Source organism: Haliaeetus albicilla, chromosome 21 (genome assembly GCF_947461875.1).
Source record: "Haliaeetus albicilla chromosome 21, bHalAlb1.1, whole genome shotgun sequence".
NCBI classification, from domain to species: domain Eukaryota; kingdom Metazoa; phylum Chordata; class Aves; order Accipitriformes; family Accipitridae; genus Haliaeetus; species Haliaeetus albicilla.
In genome coordinates, this window is record NC_091503.1 from 14403769 (window position 1) to 14428167 (window position 24399).

The 24399-nt window shown below is 40.9% G+C and overlaps 1 protein-coding gene across 1 annotated transcript; it reads left to right on the top strand.

Annotated features, from left to right (window-relative positions):
• The first annotated feature begins 204 nt into the window (after window positions 1-204).
• Window positions 205-24036, top strand: RIPK1 (receptor interacting serine/threonine kinase 1). Its single transcript, XM_069808990.1, has 12 exons — window positions 205-353; window positions 5076-5287; window positions 6945-7098; window positions 7571-7708; window positions 10080-10308; window positions 11146-11295; window positions 11884-11960; window positions 15186-15276; window positions 17592-18155; window positions 19805-19876; window positions 22031-22183; window positions 23125-24036. The coding sequence occupies exons 2-12, from the start codon at window positions 5136-5138 to the stop codon at window positions 23409-23411; spliced, it is 2067 nt and encodes a 688-aa protein (XP_069665091.1). The 5' UTR covers window positions 205-353; window positions 5076-5135; the 3' UTR covers window positions 23412-24036.
• The last annotated feature ends 363 nt before the right edge of the window (window positions 24037-24399 follow it).

A 24399-nucleotide genomic window follows, 5' to 3' on the forward strand; every position in this document is an offset into this window, starting at 1 on the left:
GCTCACACCGGCGGGTGGGCGCTGGGAGCCGACCCCTTCCAGGCGCCGGCGGCGAGAGGCAGCGATGCTGGGAGGCGCCGGGTGCCTGGGCAGGCAGGGCTCGCACCCTTCTTCCCGGCAGCGGACGTGCCTTTCGGCGCACAGACCCGGCCGCTTTGCAGCCCCGCGGGCAGCAGCAGCTCCGCGGCGCCCTCGGGCGAGCCCGAGCCGCCTCCTCTGCTTCCGAGCAGGCGCGGCGGCGGGGTGTGCCGAGCCCTCCTCCCGCCGCCGCGGGGCCGGTGAGGGCGCACCCGGACGCCGCCGGGCCCTCCCGAGGGAGGCGGCAGGAGGGCGGAGAGCGGCCCGCAGCCACGGTAAGGCACCGCGGACCGGGAGTAGGGGGGCCGGCAGCGGGGGGGGGGGACCCGCGCCGTCCCCCCCCCCGTGTTGCGAAGTTGCCGCCGCTGCGGGGTCCGGGTCCCGGGGGGCTGCCGCGGCCGGGCCGGCGGGATTGCGGCGGGACGAGGTGGCCCGGCGGGGTTGCGGCGTATCCCCCTAACCCACCCACCCCGCCTGCTGGCGGTGGCGCTGGGAAGGGTCGCCCGGCCACGGAGGAACCCCCGGGGCGCCGCGACGGGAAGCGGCACGGCGGGGAGCGGTGCGTGCGAGGGGCGGCGGCATCGGCGGCAGGAAGGCGCCGGGAGGAGGAGGAGGAGGAGGAGGAGGACGACATGTCAAGTCGGCCAACGAGGAACTAGGCCGGAGAAGACCTCTCGCTAGGACTTCCCGGGCCCGCGTCTCCTGCCGAGGCGCCGGCGAGCGGGTGCGTTTGGCGCTCCCCGCCCGGGGCACCGCGGCTGCCAGCTGGGTTGCGGGGACCGAGCCCGGCCTGACCGGGAGGGCCCGGCCCCGGCTGGCGCCTTCCTCCGGCAGCCGCGGCAGTACGAGGTGCCTCTGCCGGGACAGGCTGTCCTGATTCCCGTACAAGAATACACTTTTGTGACCGCTTCTGTGCTAAAACCGAACCGACTGTGACACGGTTGTACCGGTGCAAGCCACTGCACAGAGCCCCTCCTCTTCCCTTTCCACCCTCCCTCTGCTCTGGTCCTGCCGAATCTCGCAGTGCATTCCACCCTCCCTCTGCTCCAGAGCTACCAAAACTCGTGTTTCATGAACACTTTTGCTTCCCTTGCGTTGGCTCTCCCTCGCTTTCTGACAGGATCCCTTCTGCAACCCGCTGCTGATCTAGCACAGGTATTTTCTTTGCTACCTCCAAAGGGGGGGGAGTCATTGATCATCAGTGAAAAAATGCAACAGCTGAAAACCCTTAGCCAAAGGGAAAGGTTTAGACAGAGTGGGTTATGAGAGTTACAGCAACAGAGTTGAGATGGGCTGACAGCTTTTGAAACATCTTCCATACATGCAGTATTTTTGTCTTCAGCTGCAGGGACCCTTCCATTTATCTCCTGTTGCCTGTATTGGGGATAGCAGCTTTGGTTCCTGTCTGTTATTCCCTTCTGTTCCTGATAACTACATGGCCACAAGTTCTGATGCTTGCAGACTTCTTCACTTTCTCCAATTATACCTATAACACCTCTCAAGAACTTGTGCCCTGAGAGCATCATCAGACCAAAAGGGCTGCTATTACTGTGTAAACTTTTTTCATATTACCGTGCTAATGCACTCAGCAATCCTCCCTAACTGCACAGGCTACACAAGATCTACATCAGATCAGTAACAAATCATTAGAAGAGAGCAAACTGCTTTTGAGTGGTGACCAGGCCCAATATGACCTCGTGACCAGGTCACAATTCTTGGGAGTTTATGTACCCTTTGGGCGTTAGAGGGGAGTACATAACCGTGGTGTTAAAAAGAAAAATGTCACAAATGCACTTATTACACTTTTATCTCTCTCTAAAGAAAACCCAAACATATTAGTGGGTCCCTCTCTTTTAGCAACCAGTGTTCCCTCTCTTTTAGCAACCAGTGTTCAAAGTTTTCATAATACATGTTGGCACTTGTTAAATATGAACCCACCCTAATACAGATGTTCAGAATATTATATTAAAAAAAACCTGCTTTATAATCACTCAAGTATACAGATGAGGGCTGCCTCACAGAACACGAGTTAACCCCTAGAAGTACATGTAGCTTCTGTAAGGTTAGGCTAAACCAGACTACAAAACTTCCTGTCTCTTAACCACAGATACGTGGTGTTTGCACTGGTGTATCATAGGTACTGAGAATACACGTGAATCACCATGTATCTCAGTAAAAAGCAGTAAGCTTGGAATGAACTTGAGCCTTTGAGCTTCCCCCCTTGATTTCTGTATCATCTGACATATCCAGGTAACATCAGCCAATAGCCTCATGTTAAATAGTATACTGAAATATGTAGTCTTTGCTTAAAAACCTGGCTAGAAATTGCTTTCCTTTCTACAAAAAACTTTGGGTTTGAAGTCTTAAGATCAAAGAGCTTCTACGCAGAGTACCTCACTACTTAATAACAACAACAAAAAAAAGTAGTAGCATCCTAATAAGAGAGCATGCCCAAGGAGGAGGGTTCCCTCCCATCTTATGGGAAAACTCCCTCTGTTGAGTGTTGTCCAACTCATTTCAACAGATGTCTTATGATTTCAGAAGTTATTACTTCTGAATTTCCAAGCCTTCTGGTTATGGTGATTACATGCTGCTTGGTAGGAACAGGTATTAGCAATGTAAATAGGAACAAGGTCCTATATTGTTACAGTTTGAGGCAGAGCTGTTTTTTGCCAAGTTATGTGGTATTGAATGGCATCCCCAAGCTATCAATAGTATTAATGCAGCTTTAGAGATTCAGCATTCAAAATTACACATCTACTTTGCCTTCACAAGAAGAGCACATGCAATTCTTACAAGAATAACTAAGATGCATAATGACTGTTAGCATGGAAAAATTACCATAGATATGTGCCTTTGAAACAATTCCTGAAAGGGAGACCCCAGATAAAGAAGCAAGATATTAGTTCATGCCACATTAAAGTCTCATGACTGAATTCCAGCCTTTGTACCTGTGACACCCACCCCATCTACACAACAGTCAGTAGCACCACCCCCAGAAAGCCAGAGAACCATCACCAGAAACTTCCAGGGAGACGAGCACTCACCTATGAGAGTAGAAGTGGCTATTCTTGGCACTGCTGTGAGTCATTTGTTACTCAGCTATTTGATTAGCTGTAAAGGAATTTAAAGAAAAGAAACCAAAACCAACAACAAACAAAACACAACAACAGTCTCCTCTCCCCTAATAATTATTAGGCATAGCAGAGCTTACCTTCTTAGTAAACAACTGCAATTATATCCTCAGTCCTGTTCTCATAACACAGGCTAGTACTCCAGCAAAACAAAATCTGCATCCTTTCAAATCCAGGAAAGCCAAAGACAAAAACTCTGAAGAGAGCACATTGCTCCAGCTGTAGAAAGGGTGTCAAAAAGCAAGTGGATAGGGTACTTCAGGACATGGTTTAGTAGGCATGGTTAATGGTTGGACTCGATGATCCTGAAGATCTTTTCCAACCTAAACAGTTCTATGTTCCCTGTCTATACAGCAACAGCCCATAGAGTATATATACACTTAGAAGAGGAAGCTCTTGCTTTCTCTCTTCTACAGGTGCAACTTTTTTTTTTTAAATTAAGTTTACTCTTCTCTATTTTGGCTTGTCAGTATCGAACTGGCCAGACAACTTCCAAATATAAACATCTCTTTTCCCTCAGAGACCTACCTTCTACAGACACTTCCTCTACCTCCTTATTCCCCAGGCTCCAGGAAGAGGTTGTGGTAATTAGGCTGCAGCTGATGATCATAACAACATTAAGCAATCTTTTCAATTAGAGATTTGATGATACAGGTGCACAGTAGTTAGCAGTCACTTGTTAATCTGAAAAATTTGTGAATCCCCTTGCTACACTATTTAGAGCTCTTAATTGCCTGAATGAGCCAATCTACTGTTGCTGATAGTGGCCCTTTGAAATGGTGCCTTTCTCCCAGCTCTGTGTGTTGTAGTCATCCAAGAGGAATGGAAACTGAACAGCCCTGCTAGACTCTTGGACTTTGTCTTTTCTCAGCAAACTCTTTCCTTATCCTATGTAAGGTGCTTAAGGTAAAAGTTCAGTAAGGGGAAAAAAAGAGAGCTTGTGGCTTGCACCTGTGCTAGCAATGCAACTTGTTGGTGTGTGCCAAAGGTACCGGCTGTCTAGTCTTCTTTTAAGGTTTTACCTCCAGAGAGATGCGTTAGGCAAGAGAGCACCACAGCTTTATCAAAGACTTAAAATTATTCTGGCATCTGCTGAGGTTTACTTATCTACCCATTTCATAGGCTCCCCCAAGCTCTCTTTTTTTCTTGGTACACTTAGGAGATACTGCAAACCTTCACAATTTCTTTGTTCCTCTTCTTTTTGAGAGGCAGGGGAGAAGTTGCCTTATATCCCCACCACAGTCCTTCCTAGCACTTGTCTCCTTAAATTCAGACAGCTGTGAAAATAAGTTTCCCACAGAAGCTGGGTTCTTTGTTTCACTCTCCAGAGAAACCTTTTGTTTGTTTGTTTTAAGCCTCAAGCAAACCCTTTAGAGCTGGATTTTCAAAGATGCTTAAAAGGTAGCTTAGAGTTATATAAGTATCTGGGCACCTGAGGCCCATATTCAGGCAATTTAGAAAATGAGATACCTATCAGAATCATGAGGCACTACCTGCCTCTGGGACTGTGGCCCTTGATTTTTCTGGGTTTCAGTTTTTGCACGTGTGAATTGTAGGGACAGTACCAATCTACTGCGTATTATATGAATAAAAACTATTTATGAACAGTACTTTGAGATCCTCAGGTGAAGAAATGGGTTTACATCTACTTAATATAACTGTAATGGGTTGACAAGATAAATCATTGTGACCTTTAGGTCTGATCCTGTGAGAACCACAGCATCTTTGGTATCAAACTGAGGCCCTGTGTTCATAAGGGTCACAAGAGTATATGCTTGTGTCCCGCTTCTTGCATATGTGCTTATTTAGTGGAACAGCTACATGCTTGATAATGACACTTCTTTTTTCTCCTTTATACCACAGGTCCAGAAGCACTAGGGTACTTGATTTTGTTTTAATTGCTAAGCCACAAAGACTGCAAACATGTCTCTGGAAGACATCCACATGAACACCCAAGATTTGCTTGAAAAAAAACCATTAGACGCTGGAGGATTTGGAACAATTTCTTTATGCTTTCACAAGAAACATGGATATGTAGTATTAAAAAAAGTGTATACAGGACCCCAGCGCACTGAGTAAGTTACAGACCTTAGTTCTGATTTTTATCTTTCTGTTAGTCTAAGGAATCCTCTAAACTCAATGGAGATAAATCTAAATTAAGTGTAATAATTTCAGATCTTTGGATTCTGGAGATACTGTATGTGGGGAAAATACTCTAAGACAATACTAGCAGCTGTCCTGCAAATTTTCCTTTTTTCCCCTCATGAGCCAACTTTTTTAGTTTTAGCTCATTGTTCCAGTGAAGTTCCTGTTTTCTGTTGTAAGGCAAGCACACTGGATTGTTAAGAATTGAGAGCATTCTTGCACACTTAAGGAAATGCAGGAACTCAGTGGCACATGATATTTTCAAGCTTGCAGATCAATTTTCAATATAATTGTCCAACCATAGATGTCCACTAGGAACTAAACACACATGAGCTATCAGTAGGACTCCAATCTCACATGTATAATACCACGAATGTAACCCTCTCTCCCTTGAGAAAAAGCAGAGTGAGCCGAGCCTGCTGTTTTAATTCAAGGATTGAATTAGCTGTTGATTTCAGTGGATTCAGGTCACATTGCAGCTCTGCTACCTCAGAGCCGTAATGATCCTGAAAGTCTCCAGTGAGTCATCCACTAGAGAGAGACAAAACCCCACGTTCTTCTAGTTTGGGTTATAATAAATAAATTAACTGAGTTTTTATTTTGCCAGTGAAAAATGAATTAAGAGATTCTAGTAGTTTGCAAGCTGCACTGACAGTTTGGGATGAACACAGTTAAAATGGACAAGCCTGTCTGGTTTGTGTTTTTACTTTCTCACTACACAGGCTCATAAGCTTGTTATTCCTTAAAGTCTTGAACCAAAAGCCTTAAGCAAATTTACAGCTGAGCCTAATGCAAACAAAACAGCCACTTTCTTCTCTAGTACTAGAGGAACACAGAGGGAGAGAGCAGTTTCATGTTAAGTCACAGGGTAGGAAAGCATTAGCAAGCAACATAGTCTCAAGATTTTCTTATATTCTTTTGCCCTATGACTAGAACAGGAGCAACGGTAAAAAGAAGACTATTTAATATAACAGGTACCATCCTTCTCTAACACCCTTAGCAAGCTCCCAGCTGTGTACCTGTGACTATTGATGGGTTGTACTGAGGCCCAGGTAAAAGTTAGGTTTTGAATTCATCCTAAACCCGTAATCATTAGTACATGTTATCACCATCCAGTACATGGATGGATCCCCTGTAATAAATCCATTTTGAATGTGAATACCAGCCCTTTGGAAAAGAGACCTGTATGGTTTCCTGTACAAGAGGCAGTGGAATGTGTCTCAATCCTCCTTGTCCGAAGACTCTTTCAGCCCTGCCCTGTCCTGATCCCACCCCAGTTCAGGGATTTGGACATACACAACCAGCAGTGCAGCTACAAGAAGAATGCTTATGCACTTTCTGAAAAGCAGACCTTAAAATCAGGCTGAGCAGACAGTCTCTGTGCAATGTGTTTGAGACTTAGAGAATATAACCTGGCATGAACAAAACTGTATCAATTCAAAACCAGCTGAAGGTATAGTTCATCTTACAGTGGCTCTAGGGATGTTGACATGTTTGGCCATTGTTTTCATTATGAATCAACAGCATTTTCATCCCTGTGTTCTTTCTAGCCTGGCACCTAAGTTCAGCGTAATTTCTGTTTTACAGATATAATGCTTCCCTCCTTGAAGAAGGCAGGATTATGCGCAGACTGCAGCATAACCGTGTGGTAAAACTACTAGGTATAATTTTGGAAGATGGAAACTACTCACTTGTAATGGAGTATGTGGACCGGGGGAACATGATGAAAGTGCTACAGAAGGTGAACAGTGAATTGCTTCATCTCTTGGTGCTCCTTAGGGTTGATAAGATGCTTGAAAGGGACAAGATGTTACTGCAGTCTCCAAAGAATGGAGTTTTTAGTTTCTCATTCTCCTTTCTGTGTTAAAGAGCCAGCAGCAGCCCTGCCTTCTCTAGAGACAGCAGAGGACAGCTATGGCTTTCCTGTGCATCAGAGGAGCAGACCACAGTTAGAGGTTCAAACTTACAGGAGTGTTTGTAGAGATAAGTGGAGAATTTGCTAAAGAAGAATGCTTTTGTAAATATGGAGTGACTCTAGAATTACTTTAATGCAAAAATTTAGATCCAAGAAGGACCTTAGTTCTTTTTTATTGTGGTTTGAGCAGAGGTATTCTTGGGACTGAGAAAGAAACTTTTTTTTTAAAGATTGTTTTTTAATTTGATGGTTGTAGTAGCATTTTTTAATAGATGGCATTTCTTGTTCTTTGTTTTAGCTCTCACTGCCTTTGTCAGTGAAAGGGCGTTTTGTGCTGGAGATCACAGAAGGAATGCTTTATCTGCATGAGCAAGGTTTCGTACACAAAGACCTAAAGCCAGAAAACATCCTTGTAGACACAGACTTCCACATTAAGGTACTTGTTAGAACAACGTAAATGGAGAAGGCTAGTGATTTGGGTTGAAGAACCCAGTTCAGCTGCATTGGTTAGTATTCCTGATTGGTAGATGAACTCCTTTGCAGTGTAGCGAGCTATTGCCAAGAGTGTTAGCAGTGGATCACTGAAGTATGGTGGCCTATACAATCTCTGAGCCTGAGCTTTGCATAATCTTCCCCCAACTGTGGAAAAAAAAAAAATCACTAAGGGCATTAAAAAAAATGAATAATATTGTTGAGAATTAATGAACTACAAATAACAAAACAGTTAGAAAGAAAAAACAAACCTTAACACATAGAGATTGAAACAAAATAGAATGCCTTATGGATCGTGCCTTTTGTCCTTTATTGCTGTAATTTCTCCTCCTGCCTTTACCTCCTCCTTTTTATTCCTTTCCTTCTTTTGCCTATCATCTTTTCCTCTTTTGTCTCCCTCTTTTTTCCCTTAGTCATCATTTTAAAATGACAGACAGCAGCTACAAAAAAAGCAGCAGGAGACTACTTCAAAGAATGGTTTGTAAGCCTGTTCCAAAGCCCTTCTATTAACTTTAGTGGGGTTTTGGATCAAGACACATAGATATAGAGTCTACTCCTGAATAAACCTGAGTAGAATTTGCAGCAGTCCTCATCAAACATCCTGTCTCTGGTCAAGGTGAGTTGCTGAAATAACCACCCCATTACAGTTGAAACTACAGAATAAATTCCTGTGAAGAGAGCTTTGTCATTTGGTATTTCTCACACATAAATTAGTGAGAAGTTTTTTAACAAGGTTAATATAGCAGCAAGTCCTAGTGGAGTATAAGCAGCTTGCAGAGAAGAGGTATAAACTTTTTTTTTTTTGCCAAAAATAATTAAAAAAATCCTGATCTGCTTTAAGCGTAAATTGGATGGTTTTGGGGGTTTCAGCTTGCTTATATGGACAGGACCAAACTAGGCTATCATCATACTGCATGACAAACTGAACTGCAACCCAGGATCAAATTCAGAATAAGATCAGACTTCCTTAAGCAGCTTAATTAAAAGTATAACTTAAGGCAGCTGTTGTATGATCCCTCTGCTTGAATGTGTCTAACCTTGCCAATATATATAAAGGGAAATAGTTGTTCTAGGTAACTGCAAATGTTGGAAGATTTATATCATGTCTTCCTCTATCACATTAAACCTCTCACTTGTAGACCTGAACTTGGACTCCTGCTTCCTCAGCAGAATATCACTTACATTTTCCTCCTCCTCTGAATACACGACCTGTAAATTTAGTCCAAAGCTTCAGAAACTCAAGAGGAACAATAAGCTAGTTAGAGGCAACAAGAAAGAAAAGAAAAGCAAGTTATAAATAAGGCAAGACGTCACCTCAGTTTTATCTGAAGTGATTGGGTTACACAACTCAGTTTGACAGCTGCCTGTGGCCAAGAGAGGCAGTCCTATTTTCTTCCTTTTTTCCTCTCCTGCTGATCTCCTGTTCCCTTGTCTTAGCACTGATGCTAATCTGACCACCCTGCCCTGATTTAAGCAGCCAAACCAGCAGATTACAATTTGCCTTGTTGGCAGTGCTACCCTTCTGTTGCAGTGCACTTGATTAGGCAAGCCATTTGAGTGCCTTGCACTAGGTCTTCCCAGTGTCAGGTAAGTGTCAGTGCTGGAACAGGAGGAGCAGAGGTAGCACATAACAGAAGGCTGTGGGGAAAGGAGGGAAGGATTACTTTATTCGCCATCAGCCATTAGTCCAGCTGTAAAACTGCACCCTAAGGTTTCAGTAACATCACCTTGTCAAGCACACAGTACCCAGGTATCCCTGCTTTAACTTATCCCATGCTATCCTTTTCCATGTCTCTCTGCCATACACATCACATCACTTTAGATCCTCTTCCTCCCCCTTTCTGTAGGAAGATATAAGGAACTTGAGTTAAATGGAATCTAAATGCAAAGGGTAGTAAGGGAAGAAGGATATCTGCCCATCTCATAGATTACTTCTGGGTTTGAATCTTAGCTTGTTCTTATATGGGTCTTCTGTTCTGCCATGAGCACTGCAAGCAGATCTTGAATGTGATTGTCAATATGAGCAAAACCAACCTTTTTCCTTACATTGGGTGATTGTTCCAAGTGAGGTTAAGTTAATAATGAACATTCAGCCTAACTGTTCTCAGTTGACAGTGATAATTTATTTGGGGAAAAAAACCCCACCCATAAAACAGCAAGTAGTTTGTTTTCCTTTCTTGTAGTTGCATTTTTTGCACCGTTTCATTTTTAGGTAAGTTATTAACAGCTATTCATTACAAAATTGAGCACTGCTTGAAATACTTGTTTATCTCCTCTTCATCACAGCACTAGCTCTGATGTGTCTCATTTTTCAGATTGCAGATCTCGGTGTTGCCTCCTTTAAGAACTGGAGCCGGCTGACCCAAGAAGAGACTGTCCGACAGAAGCAAATCAAGAGCACTTGCCAGAACAATGCTGGGACTCTTTTCTATATGGCCCCAGAGCATTTACGCTGTGTTAATGTAAAACCTGTGGAGAAATCAGATGTTTACAGCTTCGGCATAGTGATCTGGGCAATTTTTGCTAACAAAGAGCCATATGAACGTAAGTTACTTCCAGAAGGACGCGATCACAAAACTAAGTTACAAATGTTAAGCATTTAAAGTTATAAAATTAAGATTAGTAGATTAAATCAGTTATGCCCGAGAATAGCGCCTGTTCAGCACCTCATGGCCAGTGGGAGGCATTAGTTGCATCATTCCTGACTTATAAGTGTGGACAGGAATATCTGAATTGAAAGGTAGGCATGAGCCCAAACTATTTGCATACACATGGTATGGGCATAAACCTGCACTCAGTGGCAGAAGTTAAACAAATCTTGGGCAGGCCAGGATGGAAACTTTGACGTATACTATTGCCTGAGGTAGGCTGGTGGTTTTTCTTGTAACAGGAATGGTCATATAGCCAGTTACAGCTTCTCAGCTGTATGGTACTAATTTCTCAACATGCAGTAGTATTGTCATGTAGAACAATAGGAGCAGACTGTGGAATTCCAGAGTAATGTGTTTATCATTTTGAATGGATTTTTTGCTAACTGAATAGCTAAATGTTGCCTGTGTGGCCATCTTTGTGTTCATACCCAGTGCAGAGCATAACTGAGATTCAGATAACTGAGCTAGATGTCACCCTCACTCACACTGGGCACATCTTATATGTAAAAGTAAATATTAATCTTAAAATAAATCTCTAATCCATGGAAGTTAGGGCAGTGAATTAAAATTCACTAGTGTGAGATATTTATAGCTGTAAATCAGTCACCTTTCTTTGAAATCTTCTTTTATATATCCACAAACACACAGGGAGCTGCTTCACTATTTCTTTTACCTACAGAAAGGTTGCAAAATCCGTGATCAAGGTCTGATAGGGAATTTTATTTTTCAGATTGTATAAATGAAGCCCAGATTTGCTTTGGCATCATGAATGGAAACAGACCAGACATAAAGGAGATCACTGATAAATGTCCAGTGGAAATTATTGACTTAATGAAACAATGCTGGGAGCAAGAGTCAGAGAAACGGCCAACCTTTGCAGGTAAGGCATTGCTTTGCGATTCTTTTTGTTACATGTGCGTCAATAGTCTGTAATGAAGCAAAACAAACTTGAGTGTTTTCCTCTTAAAATAAATTTTTGCTTTGAAAATAGAAATATCAATTCACATGCCCAGTAAAGCATGCTCCCTGTACCCTGACTAAAAATGGGATCTGGTCCAACATTACAAATCTGAGAAATACTAGTGAGTGGGTAGAGCCAATAGACTTATACCTGCTGATAATTTTTCTTCAGCACACTATAATCTTCCTGCTGAAATTTACAGAAAAGCTAACATCAAGTGACATAGTATATCTTGGGTCTGACTGAGAAAATACCCTACCCAAACTAGTTTCAGAAGCTGTCCCAGATCAGCCTTCCATGAACAATGCAACTAGCCTTTGACTGTTCTTGTTACTATATTAAGGCTAAATGAGTCGCGTGAACAGATTCCAAATGTATGTATAATTTTCCTGTTTCTGACTTTATACAAGTCTTTATTCAATCCTTATCCATCAAAATTGTTGACAGTATAAATCACTTCTATATTCCATTGGAAACCACTTTCACTTAGTTCTGTTCTTTTTGCAGAAATTAGTCAAAGATACAAGCCATTTTACTATCAAAATCTAGGAAAAAATATTGAAGATGATCTGAAGGAGTTAAAAGTGAGTAACTTTCTAAGCATTTTAAAGCGTCAGTTCCCCACCCCTCTCCCCAACCTCAGTTATGGCCAGATTCTGCCCCTTTGAGACTGATCATGCTTGACCAACCTGATTTCCTTCTGTGATAAAATGGCTGGATTTGTGAATGAGGGGAGAGCAGTGCATGTCATTTACCTCAACTTTAGGAGGACTTTCAACACTGTCTCCCAAAATGTTCTTTATCCAAGTTCAGATGTTACTGTCTGGATGGGCAGATGAGAACAGGTTGAATGGTGAGTCTCAGAGGGGTAGCACTTAGTGGGTCCTACTTCACCTGGAGGCCAGTAACAACTGCAGTAGTGCAGAGGTCTACTATACTGGGGTCTTCCCTGGTTTACTCCTTTATCGGTGACCTTAGGGAAGTGATGGAACGTACTCTCATAACGTGTGCAGGTGACACCAAACTAGGACCACCAGTTAATACAATCACAAGGGCAAGGCTGCCCACTGCAGGCTGAAGGAATGGTGTGACAGAAACCTTTTGAAATTCAGAAAGGACAAATGCAATGTGCTGCACCTGGAACAACCCCTGACTTGAGTGCCAACTGGGGGCTGCCTGGCTGGGGAGCAGCACTGCTGAGAAGGACCTCAGGGTGCTGGTGAGCAGCAACCTGGGTACCAGCCACAGCCGGCCTGGCAACCAGGAATGCCAGCAGCATCCCGGGCTGTACCAGCAGTGTCACGGGCAGCAGATCAAGCAGATCTGTGCAGTGCTTGTTAGTCCTGCCATATGAGATGGGGCTGAGGGACTGGGGTTATTTCAGCCCAGACACATGATGGCTTTGGGGGCACATAAATAGCAGCCTGCCCCTACCTATGAGGAGTTTATTGAGAAGATAGAGTCAAGCTCTTCACAGCAGTGCACGGTAGGAGGACAAGAGACAGCGGACATAAGCTGAAACAAGAGAGATTCAAACTGGGTGTAAGAGAAAAAATTTCTCCCCATGGAGACAGCTGAGCAGTGGAGCAGGTTACCTAGGGAGGTTGTCTAGTCACCATCATTGGAGGTTTTCAACACCCAACTGCACAAAGCTCTGAACTACCAACTCTGATCCCATAGGTGACCCTGTTTTGAGTAGGAGGTGGGCCTGAGGTTCCCCAAGGTCCCACCTGAGTAACACTCTGATTCTATGATAATACTTTGCAAAAGCTCCTCATATATCCATTAAGTCTCACTCATGAAATAAAATGTTATTCCTAGAGATTAAAAAGTGGCAGAATCTGATTTAAAGTAAATGTAAAAAAAAAAAAAAAAAAAACACCCAAACCACACCTCTAAATTCTTGGTAATTTCTGTCCTGCATTCAGGCAGTGTCTAATGAGTCCCAGCCTTCTTGAGACCAGGAAGCTATATGGCAGTAATAACAGGGAAAATTTGAAATTAGATGTTTTTCCTGAGTATCCAAGTCGGTTTTCTCTTAGTTTTCTGGCTTTAGGTTTATAAATTATGATAAAAAGAATGATTTCCTGACTGAAAATAAGAGAATGAGAAGTTCTTGAACAATTGGGATGATTATGGAACCTTTTTATCACAGATTTTATCAATTTACTCACTTCAGTAGTACTGACATCTATCGGTGAGAACTCCTGGCATTAGGGGTTTAATCTTTGCAGTGAAATGAGGCTCAGAAGAGTACATACAGTTATTTTAACTGAGAAAAGAAAAACAACTTCCTTTAAAGAAAACTGTAAATGAATGGTTTCACAAAGTGCTTCCTTCTGTCACCAAGTCTACAATTGTGGAAATGAAAGTTTCTGGTTTAGAGAACATGTGATGTTTGTGAAGCACTAGTGACTGTTCAAAAAAGCAATAGAGTTTTGCAAAATCAAACTGGTGAAACAAATTTCCTGGACTGATTTGACCAAGCTAACTCACAATGTGAAGTATATATAATCTAGTTTATGATAGCGGCCCCAAATCAGGATCATGGCCAGCTAGACTAGATGCATTAGCTCTCTGCAAATACACCTCTCAAACCATAGGGACCATAGGACTATTTAGAAAATGGGCTGTCTCTTACTTTATCAGGAAGGAAAGCATCCATTCCAATCGAGGCACAGAATTTGAATACAGCATTCAAGGCAAGTCAGTATGGTGAACTAATACTACAGTTTCAGTAGTAACATGAGTTAGAGGGTTTGAGCATAGCCTTTTTTTTTTTTTCCACCCCACTAGCAACCGTGGAAGCAGAGTCCACAGCCTCCTAACTAAAAGGACCACAGAATCGCAGAATGGTTGAGGTTGGAAGGGACCTCTAGAGGTCATCTGGTCCAACCTCCCTGCTCAAGCAGTTCAGTTACTCAAGTGAAATCTAAGGACCTAAGGTTGTAATGCACTTTAGAATGTCATCTGTTGCTTTTGAAAGGAAGTAGATTTTGGGGGGGAAGAAATAGTAGTTGTTGATTTTTAGTCTGTGAAAGTACTTCTTGGGTTTAATTAAAAAAAACCCCACCCTACTTTTAGAAATTATTTTACAAGTAAAAAGCACTGGGAGAAATTGAGAAATAATTTTTCCAGATTAAAAAAACCTTTTACTTCCAGTGAAGTCTGAATAACGGGAACATCAAAAGAATAGAACAGGGATGGATTTTGCCTTCACTCTAGTGAAGTGAGGATGAGGGTTTACAGAAAGGAAATTGTACTGCATCTTTCTGAAAATTTGCTCTGAACTCCTTGTTCCTAATACTCTTCGTAAAAAGTCAACGTGGCCATACCTGAATGTAAATCTTCTTCCTCACCTCTTCCCCGTTGATGAATATAATTACTAAATATAGATCCACAAAACAGGATGCATGTTTGCTACCTTTACCTCAGCAGCATCCTCTCACCGAGACTGCTTGCAGAAAGTCTAGCTATTAAGTACAAGACAGACAATCCAAAACCACTCTTTCTGGATTCAGCTCATACTCACATAGGCAAGGGTATTGTTTGGCCGAGTAAGAGTATTATATACTGCAGTTGCATTGCAGTCCTTCCTCCCATCATTGAAGAAAAGATTTTGCCCGTCAGTAGCAAAACAATGGGTATTTTCTGTCAAGCTGTGCTCTCTGTAAGAGTATGGGATCTCTTCCCACAGATTCACGGAATCTGTTAATCCAGGTCACTTCACTGTGAAGCTGTGCTGTTTCCTGTTCTACAGGAATAAGCTTTTGCCTGTAACTTGATCATTTGTTCTTTCTTATGTGCAGAAAATGTGGCCCGAGTCAAATGAACTGCTGGATAGGATGCAATCCCTTCAAATAGATGCTGTAGCAGAAGATGCCAGTAATGGTCAAGTAGGTAAGTCACTTACTAGCACATCATTATTCTATGTATTCTGCCAAAGATAAAGTAATCTTGTACTTAACCATGTACAAAGTAACCATGTAAGTAACCATGTACAAAGTAAGTAATCTTACCGTTAAGGGGTTATGAAGAGACTCAATTATTCAGTGCTTCAGAGAAAATTACAACCACTGAAAAGATTAAATTTGCTCCCAGGCTCCCAAAAGTCATACTTAATTAATTAATTACTTAGTTTTCCCCAATCCACAGTTTGAATCCATTTCCTTTTACACTCTTCTGTTTTCCTCTCCCATGCTGAAAATTTTGTTTAACACTAGATTTTTCAATAGTCACTTTGATAATTACTTTTCATACTTGATCTTTCTTCCCATCCTTTTAGTCATGCCAACTGCTTGGTCTGTAGGCCTTAATTTCATGAAGGCTTTCCTTTTTCCACTACAGCCTTTCTTATGAATGCTCTGAATACAGCCAGGATGCATAATTATAACATATTCCTTTGTTTGTGATCTTGCTTTCTATGGAATCTATCTGAGGAGCACCAATAGATGAATTTTCTCTCCCTTCATCTTTTCTATCAACACTTGGATGAGTTTCATGGTTTTACAGAGCTGTCTCACTAAAAAGTGATGATATAATTACAGTTTTTTAGTAATGTATCTGGAATCCTTTTTCCAAAGTTTCTTAATAGCAAAGGATATAGGATCATATTTGCAACACTGGTTTACAAGCAACAATATCAAATTCTGTAGAAATAAAATCCTGCTAAGTTTGCTCACACTGTTTGAAAGATATTATTAAATGAATAATGTTAAACTGTAACACGCAACTAATAAATCTTCCCCAAAGCTACATTTGCCGTAACTGTTCTTCAGTAGAACTGATGGACTTAATAGGGCAGCCCCACTGCTGTATTTTTAAATTAGTATAATTGCATTTCCCTAGCAGAAATAATCACATGTGACTGCAGCTGATTACAGATGCTCTTGTGTTTTAAGTACAGGAGGCTTTATTGGGAATCTACACTGCAGAAAGATACCATCTTGACAGCCTGTCAGTCAAAGTCAGGGTTTTTTTCTCCAGTCAATTGGCATTACTCAGGCAGTGGTAGTGAAAGATACCCCACAGGATCTATTCATACATCTCAAGCTTGCCCTGAAGAATGGATGCCATATAGTTTGTGCTAATACTGAATTGCTAACAGCTGTCACTTTTGATAAGGTTGTTTCTGTATTAGCTTATTCATCCCACTCCCTCTCTAGTAGCAGTAACAAAAGAAGCAGAGTGAGTCAGATTGAAGGTGTACTAATACACAGCCATCAAAAGGAACCAGTATTGGTCCTGCCTAATAGGGACTGAATTCAGGTCATTTGGAAAAAAATTTTAAAAAAAGAAAAAAGAAAAAAACACACACAAAAAAACACACCATAGTTCACTAGCATTATCTGAGCTAAACAGAAGCACATACCTATGCTGTATTCCAATTTTACAGTGGTCTGACAGAGTCCCTTGCTTTGGGCAATGTACAATGTTTTCTAGACAACTACGAAGCTTTCAGAACTTTTTAAGAAAACATCTGTAGTCCTACCCTTAAAAACACAAGGACAAGTAGTTACAGGCAGATTTTTACATTCTTGTTTAGTCTTGGAATGCTGCAGGATGATCCAGGTCATAACTCAATCTAGTTCAAGACTGAAGTAGAGCATCCTTTGATAGTGAGTATTAGTTTGAAAGATATAGATAACACAGACTATTTTATCTGGTAGTTGTTACTTGTAAAGTGTATTCTTTGGGACTACGAAGAATAAACTAGACAAAAAGGATTCATCATGAAATATGAGATGGGATATTTTACATAATCATTTGCAAACGTGACTTTAATGACAAAGTGTTTGTTATTTTCAGCCTGTTACACTCCAATTTTGCAATTATTAAACACTAGTTAATGCCAGTGGAGACACACTATTAAATCAGACCCTACAAATGCCTCCAGGAACTGTTTGTTTCAGTGGTTGAGAACTTGATGCCAATATAAGCAGAGCATGCAGTGAATTCCGACACCACTTGACTAAGTGAAATTTTGACACTGATAGCTTAAACAAGCTTGTACTTCCTAGATAAAAATCTGTAATACTTCTCCATAAAGGCACTCTATAAAATAAAACACAGCTTATGCTGGAAGTAATGTTATATATTCACCTTTTATATATTACCATAATATTAAAGGTAGATTAATAGATTCTACTCTCATCGCAACAAGTTATATACTCGCATTTGGATGTATTTCACATATTAGTTTTCCTCCCTTTCAGATCAGCCTAATTCTCTACACAGCTCTCAAGGTCCCATGACCAGTCATGTTAATGATGCCCTGTTTGCTGCCTCCCCTGAGAACCAGCCTGTTGAGAGCTGTGAGACCTCATTTACATCTGCTGATCATCTAGAAAGAAAACTTCAGCGTGAATACAACTACCATGTATTTGGGAGCTGGATGGATAAAGCAGTTCCACCTGTAGTATATACCCCTGAAATGAGAGAGGAAGAAAGGAGACGAAGAGTTTCCTACGATCCATTTGCAAAGCTATCTCCTACTCCTCAATGGAGTGAACTGTACCCAAGAGCTGAAAAAACAGGATCAAACACTAATCCATATTTTTGGCCACAGCCAGCTGCAACACCACCGAAACAGGGAAATGTAGATATTTTTTATGGGCCAAGCCATAACAGTCTTCTAACGGGAAACACAGAGGGTCTCTATGGATTGTGTTCAGCCAGTACCTTTAGCCTAAGTAAACCTCCTGTGCCTGAATCTGGCCCAAACTTGCAGTCACAGACCAACGTAAACTGGTATCCAAAGAATGCAGACACAGACACAGGTGAGATTCCTCCTCCCCCAACACCTATGTTTCTGAAGACACACTTGTTTTCTAAAAATGAAGTGGCCAAGAATGTTTTGTAGTTTATGTAACAACAACTTGCTTATTGTTAATTTATTTCATGACGTTCTCTTCATGTACTTGAAATTAATTCACGTCACTAAAATGCTCTAGCTTTGACTTCATTATGCTGCTTTCACTGATTTCAGGCTGTTAACTTCAAGTGAACCATTTCTAAAGCATCAGTATAATAGAGGACCATTACACCCGATGCCTAACTCTTCAGCTACCAAGTAATAGCAGACAGCAGATACTGCTACAGCAGCTACCAATCATTCTACAAAAGCAAAGGAAAACTTTTGACTCCCCAAAATGTAACATTCATGCCATAGGTTCTTCTTGTGCAGAAACAACATTTGTAGCATTTTAGAAAATAGATAGGTATTTTTAACTTGATTTGCAGCAAGGTAAGAGAATTCTGAGCTCAGGGAGCCAGCAAGAAGCTAAAGCTCATAACTGGTTTCTCCAGAGAGCTGGGTGCTGATGGGGAGCTTCTGTCAATATTTGCTGGTGAGCTGTGGAGTAGGAAGGTATGGAGCCAAAGAAGGAAGAGAACACTAAGCATTAGCAAAAAGTATAAATGGTAACTAGAGGCCTATAGGATGTAATTTTCAGGAACTAGAGGTAGCATGAGATACATTAGCCTGCTCCTCCTAAATACTGGATATTTTTAGCATGGCATTCCTTTCCAGATTGTCTCACGGGAAGATCAAGGATGCCTAGCTGTTTACAGGCAGAATGCCACAAAGGTGTTACTCTGTTAAATTATTTATGCAGAGGCTGTGATTAGTTGTTTGTGTGAGTTTATTTACTGAAATGAATCTGAGAGCTGTCATGTCAGAAGGCAGGGATTAGAACTGTCAACATCACTAATAAAGTCAAGTCTTCTGTTTGAAAGAAGAAAACAGTTATTATAGGGAGGCTGCATGCCATAGTGGGGCAGATGTCAGACTACGAAGCAGAAGAGCTGCATTGCAGCTCTTCCATTGACTTATTGTGTGACTGTAAACCAGTCACTCTTACTACCCCATCATGAGCTGCAGAGCTCATCTGTGGGCATCCAAATCGATTACTGCCCTGGGCTGGAAGTTACATCTCTGCTGGACATTACTGCCACCGGCAGAAGATGCAGTGGTGTCCCATGCCTTTGCTAGACTTGGTCACAACTAGTGTGCTAATACAAACCACGATCAGTCTCAGCAGTAAGCAATAGCAACATGCTTGGGAGTTTGATGTTTTTCAGTTTGAATACCTGATACGAGGCAGCTCAGTCCATAACTATGCTGTGATCCCGCACTGCTATCTACTACCCAGGTATCCATATACCCACGTGGAAGCACATTGCCCTTGCTAGGATCCAAGGATGGTTAAGGCTATTAGTCATTGAACAAAACCATGATAAGGTCATTGCTTTAACTAGGGTTATTTAAGGAGATACAATCCTATTAAAAAGCTTCTCATCTCTTTGTATTTAAAAGCATGAACTATGTACTCATACTGTTACAAATATGGCAGTCATTTTTACATACATTTGCTTTTTTTGTTTACATAACACTTTTGACATTTTTTTGTTTTCCCTCTTTGTTCAGGTAACAAGGATTCCACTTCTTTCACAAGGGCAACTTTTACATATTATCCTACTGCACCCAGAGTAAGCACAGGTAAGTGCAGTAGTCTTCATCTGCCCTGGTAGCCAACAAGCTATGCATTGCATCCTGATCAGTAAAGCAAAAAGCTTCAGGATCTTGAAATAATTTATGTTATTGCTTAATACCCCTAACCATAGCTGAAGTTATCAGTACCAGTATGTAAAACTAATTCCTGTCTCTAGCAGGACCTGTACACACCATTAAATGTGTATTTGATGGATCAAAGACATCATCTGTGTAAAAGAACTTTTAAAAACATGAAGGCATTGTAAGATCTCCTGTACACCTAAACCAGTCACTTTCTTAGATTAAACGTCGGGTTGCTGTGACTCTACCCAACTCCTGAACCACACGTGCATTTGGGACACCTGTCCTTTCTTGCTCTGGATTTTTAATACAAATCTCTAGCTGCAGGCTTTGTGCTGATCAGCCTTCCTTGGGGCACAGGTCTCTGCAGTTCAGCTGCCTCAAACCCATGAAATTCTGTCCTGTCTTTCAAGAGTTGTTAACATATGTTCCTTTCAAGTTGTGTTGCTTGGGGCACCCTGAACTCTTTAATTAACCCTTTCAAGGTTTTTCCAGTTTGTAAGTGGTTTACACTTACAAAGAAAACTTGAAGCAGCAGGCTTCTGTCTTCTTGACTATATGCCCCTTAGAGTCATTAGATGATTACCCAAACATGACAAGCAAGCAAAGCGTAGAGGCTTGGGAAAGGAGAGTTATAAGCACAGTAACTTTTACTGTTAATATTGACAAAGCATTTGTACATGTTTTCATATCTTGTGCTAGATTCATTTTGTTACCAGATAAGAAAATAGTAAACATGAGACTTCTTCATTTTTTAGCTAAAATATGAATATATTTCGCGAGTCCTTCACCTCAAAAAAAAAGATACAGGAATCATAGTATTCCGAGACATACTAAAACACATTCCTTTTGTGCAACTTCAAGAAACTAATCATGCATACATATAGGTATTTCTGACTAGCAGTTTCAGGTTAACAAATATTAAATGCATTTAATGAGATTTTCTTATGTGACCATAGATTTCCACACTTCATATTACAATTGAGTGTGTAACAAGGATGTTTGTGCATCTAACCATCATTTTAGGTGATTAAATACAGAGCTTGGTCTATCATTTTAAGTATCAGTACTTCAGTTTTAGACAGAGATTGTGATATTTACCATTTAAACTAGAGTTTAAACATTTAATGGGTGATTATCCAAACAGAGTTCAGAAAACATTGTCAAGAGAATAGAAAACTGGTGTCACCTAACATGACTAGAATTGCCACTTCGTTTCATGTTATGTGTGGAAATTGGATGACTGTAAGCAGAAGACACCAAATTAGGTATTTAACTAATCGCATACAAGTAAGCCACAGATGCAAGCTCCCAGAGGTGCACACAATTTAGCTGTGCTGGGTAAGGTATCTCAGAAAACTTTCTAGTCTTGCCTTAGAACCAGAAGTCCAGAACAGGGAAAAAAAATAAAAATTTTGAAAAAAGAAAAAAAAAAAAGAGAGAGAAATGTTGTTGAAACAAACACTGAGCAAGTAGTGCACCATGAAGAACATACACCTAGATAGTGGGGATGAAATACATTATGAAACAGAGATGCCATCAAGACAGCATAGTATAACATGGAGTATACAAATCTTATGAGCAACTAGAAATGTTTTTTCTGTAGTCTCACAGAACTCTGAAGCTGTAACTGTAAACCTGAGCTTACATCTATGAAAAGTAAAGCCGAGAGGCAGAAGTAAGGCTTTAAGATTTAAACAAAAAGCGCTTTCAAGTGAAGACTGACTTCCTGAAGCTGTTAGCCAACAAAAAGCAAGGCTGCTACTACACGTTCCTAAAGTGCAGGGAACATTATTTACAATCTAGTAACTACCAGCATGTAAGGCTTGGTTATGGCACTTTGTCACAGAGTAGAATAGGATGGGCTTTCACTAAAGTACATTTATGTTACATTGCATAATTAAAATATGCCCACAGTTGCCAGTACATGGCCATTTCTACATCAAATGCAATAAAAACATTTAATCACTTCTCTTATTAACAGAACCTTCTGCCTCCTTACCACCTCCTTATGTTACTTCTTGACATTTTGAACCATATGCGGTTGCTTATAAAATTGTATTAAATTCCCTTATACAGAAGACTCAATCAAGTACAACATAAGTAACAGTTCTGGAATTCAAATTGGATCCTACAATCACATGAAGATTGAAGAGCACAATCAACATATCAGCACTTCTCCTGTTGCTACAGAGGCAATTTATAGGCATTATGAAGCAATGGGTATATTTGGTAAGAGTAACATCTCCCTAGTTTTGATGTATTCTCCCCGTATATTTATCTGAGAATCATTTGGTTTGGAACGTATGAAAGCAGTACAGCTTTCTCCCTCTGATATTTGAGAAATAACTGTTTGGATCCTTTTCTACTACATACTTAAGAGCTTATGAAACAAGTACCCTTGTGCTAATACCATTCTGTAATACTGTGTACCTCATTTGTCCTGTAGTTTCATGACCTTTTATGAGACACCAGGTACAAGTAGATGTATATGCATCATGAACAAGAGGAATAACAACACTCAAATTGGTAGAAGCAAGGTTAGGATTGGTGGTCCTCACCTGACTTACAGTTTAAATCATAGTATATCCTGAGTTGAAAGGAACCGATGAAGATCATGGAGTCCAGTGCCTGACACTACCCAGGGAAACCTAAAAGTTAAACTGTATATCTAAGAGCATTGTCCAAATATTTCTTGAATACTGACAGGCTTGGGGCCACAACCACTTCATTTGGGTAGAAATTGGAAGATTTTGAAATTTAATTTATTGTCGTTGGTCAATACTGAATTAAACTATCCTTGCGTATTCCTGAGTAAAAAAATTAATAGTGTCCCTGAATATAAAACATATCATACAGACCTCAGTCAGCTATATAAGAACTCTAAGAAGGAGCTTTTCAATTTTTCTGGTTTAGGTGACAAACTATGATAGCCTCAGATCAAAAAGCAAGTCCAGCAACTGACCTGTGAATACAGGTGTTCCAACTGGGAGTTTCTTTCCTGGTGTCATTGGGTAATACTGCCTCCATGAAACCCACTTCTGATTGTATCACTAAAATTCTGTCTCCAGATATTACCGACAAATAGTTGGGGGAGGACAGGTGAGATAGCGAAAGGAGCAGAAGAAATGTTAAACAATGCCATTTTCTTATACTTCTTTTTCTTTTTGCAGACAATACTACTGTCCTGACTGAGAAACATCTAAATCTAGTGAGAGAAAAGTTGGCTAAACAGTGGAAGCATTGTGCTCGTAAACTGGGCTTCTGTGATCCCGAGATTGATGAAATTGATCACGACTATGAACGAGATGGACTAAAAGAAAAAGTTTACCAAATGCTGCTTAAGTGGGTAATGAGGGAAGGCTCCAAAGGTGCTACAGTTGGAAAGCTTGCCAAAGCCCTCTTTGGCTGCCAAAGACTGGATCTCCTTACTAGTTTGATGCAAATCAACGAGGAATAAGTTGACTGAGAACTTGGGGGAAAAGTAAGATTTTTTTTCCTGAAGATCTTCCAGTAACAAGTAATAATTCTGAAGAGACTTTCTGGAGCTCTCATTTTTGCACACTTTTTGGAACACATTTTTTCTGCCAAGCAGTTTTCAGTGAATACCTCTGGTAAATCAAAAAGTTTATGTCAAGATAACTGGTCTTCCAGAGGATAAAAGAAAATAAGCATCTTCCTTCTGAATAAAATGATTGTCCAAAGGTAATGACAACAAAACGCAATACCAATAGTGATTCAAGGAGAAGGTGTTATAAAAAATTTCTAGATTCTATCTTGAAACATGTTGGTACCCTTGTTTAGTTCTGAACAAAAGCATGTAATTTCAGCAAAGCTATTATATCAGTAATAACATGTGAAGGGCTGACTCACTCCTTGAAAAACTTGGACAGAAGACAAAAATCAACTCTTAAATTTTGCCAGAAGTGCCAATACTTACAAGGGTACTATCTCAGACTGCTCTAAGTCAATACGAAACTATTTTTTAAAATCTTTGTATAATGTTTATTAAATGCAGATGTCTAGAATTATGCAGAACAGCAGTGTAAATAAAAGCAAAAATGATTTTTGGCTTAAAAAGTAAATTGGTAAATTACTCTTCTTTCATAGGTTAATATTGCGTTAGATTTTTACATTGCTCGGTAGAAAAGATTTACATGGTAAGTTTCTCATCTGCTTTATGAAATAGTAAAAAAAAGAAATTCAATCATTATGCAATCCAAAGTAAAAACTTGGAAATATTAGAGCTTTGGTAAGGGGAAGGTACCTTATTACCCCATGACAGAAGACGCATTCTCCTACTTGCTCAGGGGGCTCAGAGTGTTACTAGTTTCTGAATCCCTTAGGCTGCATTTATACTAGTAAACTAAACATGCCTGGGAATGTTCTGGGCACTGAGGTTAACTGGCATGCCACAGCCTGCTGCCAGGGTAGCCAGTTCTTTAAAC

Excerpts from the sequence above, each read along its gene's own strand:
- RIPK1 (XM_069808990.1), top strand. The coding sequence starts at position 5,136 with ATGTCTCTGGAAGACATCCACATGAACACCCAAGATTTGCTTGAAAAA. Across the intron at positions 11,296-11,883 it reads GAAACGGCCAACCTTTGCAG|AAATTAGTCAAAGATACAAG; the intron begins GTAAGGCATTGC and ends TTCTTTTTGCAG. Across the intron at positions 18,156-19,804 it reads GAATGCAGACACAGACACAG|GTAACAAGGATTCCACTTCT; the intron begins GTGAGATTCCTC and ends CTCTTTGTTCAG.